Consider the following 13943-nt stretch of genomic DNA (forward strand, 5'->3'; position numbering starts at 1 on the left):
CACGTTTTTAGTACACAATTAAGAGTGTTCACATTATTTCTATATAGTGGAAGTGTAGACCCCCAAGAATTATTTCCTTTGGTAGGTCCAAGGTACCTCAGTCAGACACTGAGTGTACACATCCTTGCATTAAAATATTGTATTACTGTCTGTAGCCTTAGAGGAGAATTTATTAACCTTGCTAAGCCGCTTATCTGGGATAGAAAAGTCCCAAAAGTCGCAATTTGCGGGAACGTTTTTGGTCAGTTTACGCTGCCTTTGGCACTTTTTTGAAAAGTGTGTGGTGCTTTGCTTTTGTATGCTCTGGGACGCCTCTAGTTTCTTCTGAACCTGGGCCCAGACTGTGGACAGTTCCCGATGAACGAGATCTACCTCGGGATTGTTGGAACCACCAGGTGAAACAGAGGAGAACCGTGGATTAAACCCAAAATTACAGAAAAATGGGGAGACCTCTGATGAGTGACTGACCCGGTTATTAAGGGAAAATTTGGCGAGGGAAATGAAGGAGACCCAATCATATTGACAGTCAGAGATAAAACACCTTAAATATTGTTCTAGAGACTGATTAGTCCTCCAGAACGGACCCCTAAATAAATATAGACCCAAGACTAGACCCCTAAATAAATACAGACCCCAGACCAGTTCCCTAAATAAATACAGACCACAGACCAGACCCCTAAATAAATACAGATCCAAGACTAGACCCCTAAATAAATACAGACCCAAGACTAGACCCCTAAATAAATACAGACCCAGACCAGACCCCTAAATAAATGCAGACCCCAGACCAGACCCCTAAATAAATACAGACCCCAGACCAGACCCCTAAATAATTACAGACCCCAGACCAGACCCCTAAATAAATACAGACCCCAGACCAGACTCCTAAATAAATACAGACGCTAGACCGGACCCCTAAATAAATACAGACCCCAGACCAGACCTCTAAATAAATACAGACCCCAGACCAGACCCCTAAATAAATACAGACCCCAGACCAGACCACTAAATAAATGCAGACCCCAGACCAGACCCCTAAATAAATACAGACCCCAGACCAGACTCCTAAATAAATACAGATGCTAGACCGGACCCCTAAATAAATACAGACCCCAGACCAGACCTCTAAATAAATACAGACCCCAGACCAGACCCCTAAATAAATACAGACCCCAGACCAGACCCCTAAATACATACAGACCCCAGACCAGACCACTAAATAAATACAGGCCCCAGACCGGACCCCTAAATAATTACAGACCCCTAAAACAATCCGATAGAATACCAACAGACAGAATTCAATAAAAAATAGTGCTCAAAGAGGTAATAGGTAATAAACTGTAAAGCATCGTTGCTGACTATATTACATGCACTATATTGAATCCTGAGTGAAAACCAAGATATACTTGGTGCATCGATCAACAATTTACATGAGATTAAACCAAGAAAATATGATCGACTTCAGCACACGATATTTGAAAAAATATACAAATTTTTATTCAATTACATACATGAGACAATTAAAAAGTAGAACAGGGGATGAGTCACACAACAAAAGACGTCAAAATCAGTGAAAAACCGGGTAAGAGTATAATGTCACTGTGTACATGTTACGTTATAACAGCAGAAGTGAAACATGCATATGATAAGATCGAGAAGTGATATTCAATTGAAATCAGGGCTGATTAGGGCCAAGTATGTCCAAAGATGACAAAAATATAGTCGTAATAAAATATAGTACTGGTAATGGAAGCGATATCTATGTAAGAGCAAAAAGTAAGTAAGAATCGCAGATGTACAGCAGTACCATATCTCAGATAGATTGAAGTCAGTGGATGATCAAGAATAATAAGCAATCAGGGCCGATTGGGGCCAAGTATGTCCAAAGACGACAAGAAATATAGTCGTAAGAAAATATAGTACTGGTAACCCTAAAACAATGCAGACCACAGACCAGACCACTAAATAATTACAGACCCCAGACCAGACCCCTAAATGAATTCAGACTACAGACCGGACCCCTAATAAAATACAGACCCCAGAGTGGACCCCTAAATAAATACAGACCCCGAGCTAGACCCCTAAATAAATGCAGACCCCAGACTGGACCCCTAAATAAATACAGACCCCAGACCAGACCCCTAAATGAATTCAGACTACAGACCGGACCCCTAATAAAATACAGACCCCAGAGTGGACCCCTAAATAAATACAGACCCCGAGCTAGACCCCTAAATAAATGCAGACCCCAGACTGGACCCCTAAATAAATACAGACCCCAGACCAGACCCTTAAATCAATGCAGACCACAGACCAGACCCCTAAATAATTACAGACCCCTAAAACAATGCAGACCACAGACCAGACCACTAAATAATTACAGACCCCAGAAGAGACCCCTAAATGAATTCAGACTACAGACCGGACCCTTAAATCACACAGACCTCAGACTGGACCCCTAAAAAAATACAGACCACAGACTGGACCCCTAAATAAATACAGACCCCAGACTAGACCCCTAAAAGAATACAGACCCCAGACTAGACCCCTAAAAGAATACAGACCCCAGACTAGACCCCTAAAAGAATACAGACCCCAGACCAGACCCCTAAATAAATACAGACCCCAGACCAGACACCTAAATAGATTCAGACCCCAGACCGGACCGCTAAATAAATACAAACCCCAGACTAGACCCCTAAATGAATACAGACTCCAAACCAGACCCCTAAATAAATAGACCCCAGAGCAGAGCACTAAATCAATGGAGACCACAGACCAGACCCCTAAATAATTACAGACCCCAGACCCGACCCCTAAATATTTACAAACCCCAGACCAGACACCTAAATAAATTCAGACCCCAGACCGGACCCCTAAATAAATACACACCCCAGACTGGACCCCTAAATAAATACAGACCCCAGACTAGACCCCTAAATGAATACAGACTCCAAACCAGACCCCTAAATAAATAGACCCCAGAGCAGAGCACTAAATCAATGGAGACCACAGACCAGACCCCTAAATAATTACAGACCCCAGACCCGACCCCTAAATATTTACAAACCCCAGACCAGACACCTAAATAAATTCAGACCCCAGACCGGACCCCTAAATAAATACACACCCCAGACTGGACTCCTAAATAAATACAGACCCCAGACTAGACCCCTAAATGAATACAGACTCCAAACCAGACCCCTAAATAAATAGACCCCAGAGCAGAGCACTAAATCAATGGAGACCACAGACCAGACCCCTAAATAATTACAGACCCCAGACCCGACCCCTAAATATTTACAAACCCCAGACCAGACACCTAAATAAATTCAGACCCCAGACCGGACCCCTAAATAAATACACACCCCAGACTGGACCCCTAAATAAATACAGACCCCAGACTAGACCCCTAAATGAATACAGACTCCAAACCAGACCCCTAAATAAATACAGACCCCAGACCAGACCCCTAAATAAATACAGACCCCAGACTAGACCCCTAAATAAATGCAGACCCCAGAGCAGACCCCTAAATAAATACAGACCCCAGACCAGACCCCTAAATCAATGAAGACCACAGACCAGTCCCCTAAATAAATACAGACCCCAGACTAGACCCCTAAATAAATACAGACCCCATACGGAACCCCTAAATAAATACAGACTCCAAACCAGACCCCTAAATAAATACAGACCCCAGACCGGACCCCTAAATAAATACAGACCCCTAAATATAAACCCAGATTCTATATTGTGGATGAAAAGGGTTTTGCCAATAACCTGAGCAAATAACCGTTGTTTATCTCTACTGTAGGAGTGGCATGTATTGCTACTGTGTTCTGCAGACCCCTGACCAGGCCATAAGAAACCCTGGTTGGGAAACACAGCTCTGGACACTAGACTGGCACTCATGATGCCCACATCAGACATGGCAGAGCAGGTTACTGCCAGGCAGGTGCCACCTGAGGATTCCATGACCTCTGACATCACGTGACCTGCACACGACCAACTGCCGTTTACTTTCAACTGTCGACGGCAGCGATCGGACTGAAGTCTACAGGTAGGAAGATATTGGTGAAAATGGCGTCCAATGGACATGGAGAAGACGGCGAGAAGAGAGAAGAGGAGAAGAGGAAGAGGGAGGAGGACAGCGTCACCGGATTCAAGAAGAAGAGGAGAGGAGCCAAGGACAGAGGATTGGAGGATGAGGAGCCAAGACCTGGGAGCAGCCAAGACCCTGGAACATCCAGCCCCTATGCCAGGCTTACCATCAGCCGCTTCACCATCCACCAGGTCCTGGGTAGGGGCAGCTTTGGCAAAGTGAGTATAATATCGAAATATTTCATTTTATAGGGTGGTAAACCTAAAGTTGACCTTTTATCTCCATCAATTGTTCTCTGTTGTCACCATGTTATGCTGGATGGATGATGGGTGTAGTGTTCTCCTATGGGATGCCTAATAGGACATCCAGAAGTATTCCTGCCCCCATAACCACTACTTTAGTTTTTCATTTTAGTATTTTTCTGTCGACATATGAGAGATTTTGATTTTTGGGGGCACGAGTTGTCGTTTTTAATGGCTCCATTCAATGTTCCATATCATTTACTGGGAACATTGTAAAAGGCTGTTTTTTTTTAGGTGAAATAGCAAAAAAAAAAAAAACAGCAATTCCTCCATTGGTTTAATAATTTGGCTTTTATGGTGTTAACTAAGTGGTAAAAATGACACGTTACCTTTATTCTGCGGGTCAGTACAATAACGGGGATACCAAAATTATATTGGTTTATTTTTTATACTTTTTATCCAATAAAAACAATTTGTAAAAACATTAATTTGTTGTGTCTCCATATTCTGAAACCCCGAATTTTTTTTATTTTTCTGTTGATGGGGCGGTGTGAGGACTTGTTTTTTGTGGGGCGAGCTGTACTGTTTATTGGTGCTATTTCGGGTTACATAAAACTTTTAATCACTTTTTAACTTTTTATTCCATTTTTCGAGGAGCTAAACAAAACGAAATAGAAAAAAGTTTATTTCTTTATTTTGACTGCAATATTTATGTATCGCTTGAATTGTTCTTTTAGCCTCCCCCTATTAAGCTTAGTAGGAGGACCAAGTTGGCAGACCTTGGGGTCTTCATTAGGCCCCCTGGCTGCCATGACAACTATCTACACACTGTGATCGCGTTGCGGGTAGGGGTTATGGGGTGACAGCGGGAGCTTACCTCTATTTAACTGTTTAGATGCCACGGTCGCTATTATAGCGTATGATCCTGCTCCTTACTACCCCCACCAACTAAGATAATTATGTCAAATGTGGGTTAGGCGTGAAGACCTCTCCATACAGGGCCCAACAGCAGACACTGCATTATGCTGGGAGCTCAGCTTTGTTCTGCTGTAGAGTCCTGGGCACTACTCGACTGACCCACCTCTCTGTCCACCTCTGTTCCTTCTTCTTCTCATGAGGAATCTCCATTTGTTTTCCTCAGGTGGTCCTGGCATCAGTCCCCGGCCGAAACACCTACATGGCCGTAAAAATGATCACCAAACGGGACAATACGGACGAAATTATGAGAGAGCGGCGGATACTCCTAGCGGCCAGACACTGCCCGTTCCTATGCCACCTCTATGCCGCACATCAATCTGAGGAGCGGGCATTTTTTATCACGGAGTATCTGTCCGGTGGCAGCCTGGAGGCTTTGATCAGGATGTGCGGCTGCTTGAACATCGGCAACGTAAGGCGAGTAAATAATCAGGAGACTGAGGGGGGTGGAAAGAAGAAAAGGTGAGGGGGGAGGTCAGATGAAGGATAATACAGAGAATGCAGAATACAGGCTGCCATAATCAGCGCCTCCTCTCTGCTAGAGACCGCACACACTCCATCATAACATGATATTAGGGAATTGATAGAGGAAGATTTCATGACATTGAGACTCCACTCTGTTCTCCCCATCAGATTCTACACAGCAGAGATGATATGTGGCCTCCAGTTCCTCCATGGACACAACATCGTCCACCGGTAAGCAGAACTTCCCCCTTCTTTCATTCTCCTTTACATGCTGGAAACAGTGCACCCAGCTTTCCTACACTCCTGAATGGCTATTCTGCTTGGTGGTGCAATGACCCATCCCCCGTCTCCTGGATCACTGGGCGGATTTGTCATTCTCTCGTCTTATTTCTTTGCAGAGATCTAAAGCCGGAGAATATAATGTTGGATGCAGATGGCCACGTCCGTATCATCGACCTGGGATTGGCCCAAGATGGCGTCACCGCCTCCAATAAGATCCGTGGAGTGTCGGGAACGTTGCATTACATGGCCCCCGAGGTGCTTCTTAGAAAAAAATACGGCTCCGCAGTTGACTGGTGGAGCCTGGGGATTGTGGTGTCCAGGATGGCAGCAGGACGCTCCCCATTTTACAACGGCCCCGTCAGGCAAATGGCTATCAAAGCCATCACCACCGCGAAGCCTAAATTTCCAACTTGGCTTAATCCTGACGTGAAACATCTGACCAAGAGACTGGTCCGTAAAAATTCTAAGAGGCGCCTCGGTGTGTGCGGGAACATCAGAGAGCATCCATTCTTCTCCACCATCGGCTGGGAGGAACTGCAGGAGAGGAGGGCACAGCCACCATTTACACCATTTGTGCCCGTTCTGGAGAACCAACATCTGAAGTGGCCAGAGAATAACAAAGCCCTTCACCCCTTGGCCGGGTTCAGCTTCATGTCACCAAGCTGGACCCGATAAGATCTCAGGACAAGGGCCCAGAACTTCATGCCTCCTGACCCGCGCCTCAAGTCTCTGCTGCTGTATGTCACCTCGGCTGCCCAGACCATCATCTCTCTCCTTACCATCTTCATGCCACACCTCTGCCATCTTGCTGCTGCACCAGAGCCTTGACTTGCCATCCTCCAATCCCAGGCAGGCATCTGACATCACTCCAGCCTGAAGATCCTCTACACCCCCCAGGAGCGGCCTGTGCTTAGTTTCCATCTGGGGAGATCAGGAATAATAGCCGCATGTTGTAGTCCTGGGGCCGGAGCGGCCATTATACCTGATCTCACCTCAGCACAGGCCAGGTAAGTAATGCACCCACATCACCCACATCACTCACATCACCCACATCACCCCACTATATAATAAGTATAGACACCACACTACATGATAAGTATAGACACCCGCATATAGACACATAGTACATTTAGATTAGACTTTAGCCTTTGATCCTGGGATTATTCTGATCGCCATATTTGGGGTCAGGAAGGAATTTTCCCCCCTTAATATGAGGACAATTGGCTCATTCCTCAAAGGGGGTTTTCGCCTTCCTCTGGATCAACACGGCCTTAAATAGGTTTAGGATGATAGAGTAATAAGTAGTAACACACATAAGTAACATAATATAAATATAGAAAATAATTAAAAATAAATCTTAATTTAATACAATTTATAGTTTACACATAAATAAATACAGCAGTTCATTAAAAATAATAATAAATAAATGAATAATTTTCCCCTAGTCTTTCCCCATATTACACATGTTACACTTCAGCCTTTGATCCTGGGATTATTCTGATCGCCATATTTGGGGTCAGGAAGGAATTTTCCCCCCTAATATGAGGACAATTGGCTCATTCCTCACAGGGGGTTTTCGCCTTCCTCTGGATCACCACGGCCTTTAGATAGGTTTAGTATAATAGATAAATAGATGACACATACATATACACAGTATATAATAATAGTAGTCTTAATACTTCTAGAATAATCTCCTAATAATAAAATATAACCTTCCCTTATCTGTAAATAAAACTTTCCTTTTACCCCCTACATCTTTGTGCTTGTCTTTATTCCCATTGGACTTCTGTGTAGTAAATGTTGTGCGAGCTCTGAGACCCCCACCAATCACTAGAACGAAGCAGCTGAAGGTCTCGTGTGAGCGCTCAGCCGCTTCCTGTCTGTTCGGCTTTTTCCGGAAAAATGTATCGGCTCATAGACTTTCTATTGAGTCCGTTCACCGATACATTTATTTCTGGAAAAAGCCGAACAAACACGAAGCGACTGAGCGCTCACACGGGGGCTTCAGCTGCTTCATTCTAGTGATTGGTGGGGGTCTCAGTGCTCGGACCCCCACCAATCCAATCTTCTGACGTGTCACTATGTCACTATGACATGTCAGAAGTTTGTCAAACGTTTAGCTACACTTTAAAGGTATATGTCAGATTTAAAGCCCAAATGTGGTGTGAACAGAGCCTTACAGGGGTTGTCCGGTTTTTACAATACCGTTTTGCTAGAGGGGTCCAGTAATCTGTGGGGGAACTTGCTGCAAGAGTTTAATTTCCCTACAGCATCTCTAAAGGGGAAGTAAAGTATTACACAGTTCTATAATCACCGGGCTGGGCATGTAATACATGGATGTGATGGTCCTCCTGAGCAGGAGATGATGTTTGTTGCCCCTCTCCATTCTGGATAATTAATCAGGGTCCTGAACGGGGGAACCCACACTATTACCCCAAAATTCCCTAATAGGGCATTTGAAAATGGGTTTTCCAAACCAGAAAACAGCTTTAATGGTTATATAATGATAAGTGAGAGTTTGTTACAATGTATCAGTGCAGGAGAGAGCTGAAGTACAGGCTATTTAGATTGTGGAGGATTATCTAAACGGGATACACTGAATGGGGCACAGTGGGGGATGGAGGATCGGCTACAATGCTGCCCCCTACAGTCAGGGCCCTCACCTCATGGATGCTCCTGTTACCAGATCCTTCACACCAGAGATCAACATTCATGAAGAAGAAAAATCCCCTGCAGAGACGTCCACACCGAGAGATCCAATAGGACTGGTCTATACAAGGAGTCGTCATATCCGGGGGCATATTTACAGCCATGCCCCCGTATAATAAATACTTTATTCCTGTATACATGAGAAGTTCTACAACTTTATAATATCATTTATGTTTCAATTACTCACCATTTTCAAGATCTGTTTGCTGTCAGTGAATGAGGACACTCTTGCTTACATTCAGATGCAGTGAACCTGTACATCGCTAGTCCTGCTCTCAGCTAAGAAACATAAAGTAGATTAGGAAGTTGTAGAACTTTTCATTTATACAGCGATTAAGCTTTAGTTACATAAAATCGGAAAACACACAGGAAGAGGATTCATTATCGGTAGTACTACAGTGATCTGGTGCCCGCAGGTATCTAATGGTAAATACGGCCCTGGTCAGTGGCGTAACTTCCGCCGTAGCAGCAGTAGTGGCTGCTACGGGGCCCGTGGCATGAGGGGGCCCGTGTCGCCCGCCGGCACGGGCCCCCACCATGGCCGGAGGCTCCGCTAGCAGCCGCTATGGCTGCTACAGCGAGACGCCACTGAACAGTACGGCAGAGCAGGGAGGTATCTCCCCGCTCTGCCATTAAACAAAAGACATGTATCCCCTAGCCACAGGATATCCACAGGATAGGGGATACATGCGTGATCGCTGGCAGCGATAGGGATAACGGGGGACTGAAAGTCCCCTGAAGTTCTCCATCACAAACCTCGGACTTCCGGGGTCTGTGTCAGCAGTTCCGGAGAAATGAATGGAGCACCGGTCCCGCTTGTGCGCATGCGTGACAAGCGCTCCTTTAATTTTTAGTGAGCTGCGCAGACGCGGGAAGTCAGAGGTTAGTCATGGAGAACTTCAGGGGGACTTTCAGTCCCCCGTTCTCCCTATCGCTGCTGTGGATAGGGGATACATGTCTTTTATTAGGACACACTGTAGGTCGCATTTTTTTAGGAGGGGGGACGCTGTATGGCGTTCCCTACAGGGGGGAGACGCTGTATGGCGTTCCCTACAGGGGGGGGGCTGTCTAGCGTTCCCTACAGGGGGGGGGCTGTATGGCGTTCCCTAAGGGAGGACGCAATATGGTATTCCCTACCGGGGGGACGACGCTGTATGGCGTTCCCTACAGGGGAGACGACGCTGTAGGGCGTTCCCTACAGGGGGGGACGTTGTATGGCGTTCCCTACAGGGGGGACGCTGTATGGCGTTCCCTACAGGGGGGCTGTATGGCGTTCCCTACAGGGAAGGCTGTATGGTGTTCCCTACAGACCCCCCCCTGTAGGGAAAGCCATACAGACTCCATGTAGGTAACACCATACAGTCCCCCCTGTAGATAACGCCAGACAGCCCCCTCTGTAGGGAACGCCATACAGCCCCCCCGTAGATAATGCCATACAGTCCCCCTGTAGATAACGCCATACAGCCCCCCTATAGATAGCACCATACAGCCCCTCTGTAGATAGCGCCATACAGCCTCCCCCTGTAGATAGTGCCATACAGCCCCCCCTGTAGGGAACGCCATACAGTCCCCCCCTGTAGGGAATGCCATACAGTCCCCCCCCTGTAGGGAACGCCATACACCCCCCCCTGTAGGGAACGCCATACAGTCCGCCCGTAGATAACGCCATACAGCCCCCCGTAGATAACGCCATACAGCCCCCTCTGTAGATAGCGCCATACAGCCCCCTCTGTAGATATCTACAAAGGGGGCTGTATGGCGTTATCTACAGGGGGGCTGTATGGCGTTATCAAAAGGGGGGTTTGTAAAAAAGGCACTATCTACAAGGGGGGGGGGGTTGTGTGACACCCAGGGGAGGGGGGGCCCCAGTCAAAAGTTTGCTATGGGGCCCAGTCTTTCCTAGTTACGCCCGTGGCCCTGTTGGTTACCTCACCTTTATGTGTCTATATGTGACAGGCCATAAAATGTCATATAGGAAAAAACGTAAGAAAGAACTTACCATACGGGGATCATATATGTTATGTCACTGGAAGAAACCTGCAGCACCAACACCAATGGAACATGAGGATGACGCCACTCAATGTGCTGTCCATCACCCCCATCGCCCCACGCGTTTCACTCCACCTGTGACTCTGCCGACTAACGTAAATACTGACTAAACACAAACTCTGACCGGCCTCATCACTAGTCTCTATTGTCATACAGCCGCCTCCGATAGAGAATTTACCCTCATCCAGTGCTGGTGAACTAACCCCAATCTACTTACATGTGGTTTCCAATAGTCAGTGGTACATATAGTATCCAAAGTCTGGTGGCCAGTGGTACATAAAGTATCCACAGTCTGGTGGTCAGAGGTACATATAATATCCAGAGTCTGGTGGTCAGTGGTATATACAGTATACAAAGTCTGGATACTATATGGACCACGAACCACAAGACTCTGTATACTGTATATATCACTGACCACAAGACTATGGATACTATATGTACCGCTGACCATCAGACTCTGGATACTATGACTCTGGATACTATATGTACCACTGACCAATAGACTCTGGATACTATGACTCTGGATACCATATGTACCACTGACCAACAGACTCTGGATACTATATATACCACTGACCACCAGACTCTGGATACTATATGGACCACGAACCACCAGACTCTGTATACTGTATATATCACGGATTACAAGACTCTGGATACTATATGTACCGTTGACCATCAGACTCTGGATACTATGACTCTGGATACTATATGTACCACTGACCAACAGACTCTGGATACTATATGGACCACGAACCACCAGAGTCTGTTGGTCAGTGGTACATATAGTATCCAGCGTCATAGTATCCAGAGTCTGATGGTCAGCGGTACATATAGTATCCAGAGTCTTGTGATCAGTGATATATACAGTATACAGAGTCTGGTGGTTCGTGGTCCATATAGTATCCAGAGTCTCGTGGTCAGTGGTACATATAGTTTCCAGAGTCTGGTGGTCAGTGGTATATATGGTATCCAGAGTCTGGTGTCAATGGTATATATATATATATATATATATATATATATATATATAGTGTTCAGAGTCTTGTGGTCAGTGATACATATCACATCCAGAGTCTGGTGGTCAGTGATACATATAGCATCCAGAGTCTGGTGATCAGTTATACATATAGCATCCATAGTCTGGTGGTCAGTGATACATATAGTTTCCAGAGTCTGATGGTCAGTTGTATATATAGTGTCCAGAGTCTGGTAGTCAATGGTACACATAGTATCAAGAGTCTTGTTGTAAAGGATCTGCCAGACACAGCTTGTGTCGACGCCCGTGGTTAATCAGTCTGCATCTGTTCCTAGGTCTGATAGAGTGACTTGATCTGCTACCACTCAGGCTGGTAGGCTGAGGAGTGGGAGAACCTATCACAGCCTGGCCAGACGGTTCTAGCTCCCGCCCTTATTTATACCTTCATTTGCTGCTTGTCCTTTGCCTGTGATTCTCTCTTGTTTCCTGGCTCTGCTGTTCCTGCTATTACTATTGACCTCTGCTTCATATTGACCCTGGCTTTACTGACTCAGCTCCTGCTCTGTGTTTGTGTAATGACGGGGTAGGGAGACAGACAGGTGAGCCCTAATCTACCCGCCACTCAGTCCCTGCCTACTTGCAACGACCCGTCCTAGGCAACGGGGTACAACTGGGCGACAGTCCCTACGCTCAGTAAGTGCACGACAGACAAACAGACAAGGGTACACAGAAGCTAGGGAAACGGAGCAGCTGCCCACGGAGACACCGTGAGCAACGAGAGAAGTGAACGAGCCGAGTCAAAGCAGGAGTGCACGAGATGCAAAACGCTGAGCAGGAGAGTGGTCAGTAAGCCAAGGTCAATAACAAGAAGAGGATCAGTAGTTCAAGCAGCAGCAGCAGAGCCAGGAAACAAGCAGAGCAGAATCACAGGCAAAGGAGGGACAGGAAAGGCAGGTATAAATAGACAGTGGGCGGGAGCTAGCTCCGTCTGGCCAGGCTGTGATAGGCTCTCCCACTCCTAAGCCTGCCATCCTGAGTGGTGGAAGATGGAGTCAGTCTCACAGACATAGGAGCAGGTGCAGACTGATTACCCACAGGCGTCGACACAGAAGTTGTGTCTGGCAGATCCTTTACAGTTTGGTACCTTGTACACTCCTGGTTTGACTCGGCTCGTTCACTACTCTTGTTGCTCACGGTGTTGCCATGGGCAACTGCCCCATTTCCCTTAGCTTCTGTGTACCCCTGGATGTTTGTCTGTCGTGCACATATTGAGCGTAGGGACCGTCGCCCAGTTGTACGCCGTCGCCTAGGACGGGCCATGCAAGTAGGCAGGGACTGAGTGGCTGGTAGATTAGGGCTCACCTGTCTGTCTCCCTTCCCCGACATTACATAATCACCGGCCCATATACCTTTTCTACCTTGGTTCCTACACAACTATGGACCCCCTTGAGACCCTGGCTCAGCAAATGCAGGGTCTCTCCCTACAGGTCCAAGACCTGGCTCAGAGGTGCAACCAGCGTGATGCTAACCAGGTAGTGCCCTCCACCTCACCTCTTGAACCCCACCTAAAGTTGTCTGACCGTTTCTCAGGGGACCGGAAGACTTTTTTTCTCCTTTCGGGAGAGTTGTAGGCTCTATTTCCGTCTAAGGCCCCACTCCTCAGGTTCTGAGAGCCAGCGAGTGGGTATAATTATATCCCGGCTCCAGGACTGCCCCGAAGAATGGGCCTTCTCCTTGGCTCCTGACGCCCCTGAACTTTCCTCTGTTGACCTTATTTTTTCTGCTCTCGGGCTCATCTATGACGAGACTGACAAGACTGCCTTTGCCGAGAGTCAGTTGGTGACCTTACGTCAGGGTAAGAGACCCGTTGAGGAGTACTGTTCTGACTTTAGGAAGTGGTGTGTAGCTTCTCGGTGGAATGACCCTACCTTGAGGTGCCAGTTTAGATTGGGTCTGTCGAACACCCTGAAAGACCTGTTAGTTAGCTATCCCTCTTCTGACTCTCTAGATCAGGTTATGGCTTTAGCGGAATGTCTTGACCGACGTCTCAGGGAACGACGACTTGAACGTTTTTGTGCCTTCCCCTCTGGCTCCCCCAAGATGGCTCCCGAGGTTCCATTGCTTCGTTCTTCCACGGAAA

At 46.7% G+C, this 13943-nt stretch overlaps 1 protein-coding gene across 2 annotated transcripts in view; it reads left to right on the forward strand.

Annotated features, from left to right (window-relative positions):
• The window catches only part of LOC142729746 (protein kinase C delta type-like), a 153975-nt gene extending 146154 nt beyond the window's left edge, over nucleotides 1-7821 (forward strand). Inside the window, exons 1-3 of one of the 2 annotated variants that reach the window (XR_012878455.1) lie at nucleotides 3798-4323; nucleotides 5489-6018; nucleotides 6186-7821. Coding sequence is in view for 1 of the 2 variants with exons in the window: in XM_075849327.1 (XP_075705442.1) it covers nucleotides 5921-6018; nucleotides 6186-6744 (657 nt within the window). In the remaining variant the exon portion in view is untranslated. Of the gene's footprint in view, nucleotides 1-3797; nucleotides 4324-5488; nucleotides 6019-6185 lie in introns of those variants that run through there. The other variant, XM_075849327.1, reaches the window with a different exon arrangement.
• The last annotated feature ends 6122 nt before the right edge of the window (nucleotides 7822-13943 follow it).

The sequence above is a fragment of the Rhinoderma darwinii genome, unplaced genomic scaffold (genome assembly GCF_050947455.1).
Source record: "Rhinoderma darwinii isolate aRhiDar2 unplaced genomic scaffold, aRhiDar2.hap1 Scaffold_735, whole genome shotgun sequence".
Taxonomy (NCBI): Eukaryota; Metazoa; Chordata; class Amphibia; order Anura; family Rhinodermatidae; genus Rhinoderma; species Rhinoderma darwinii.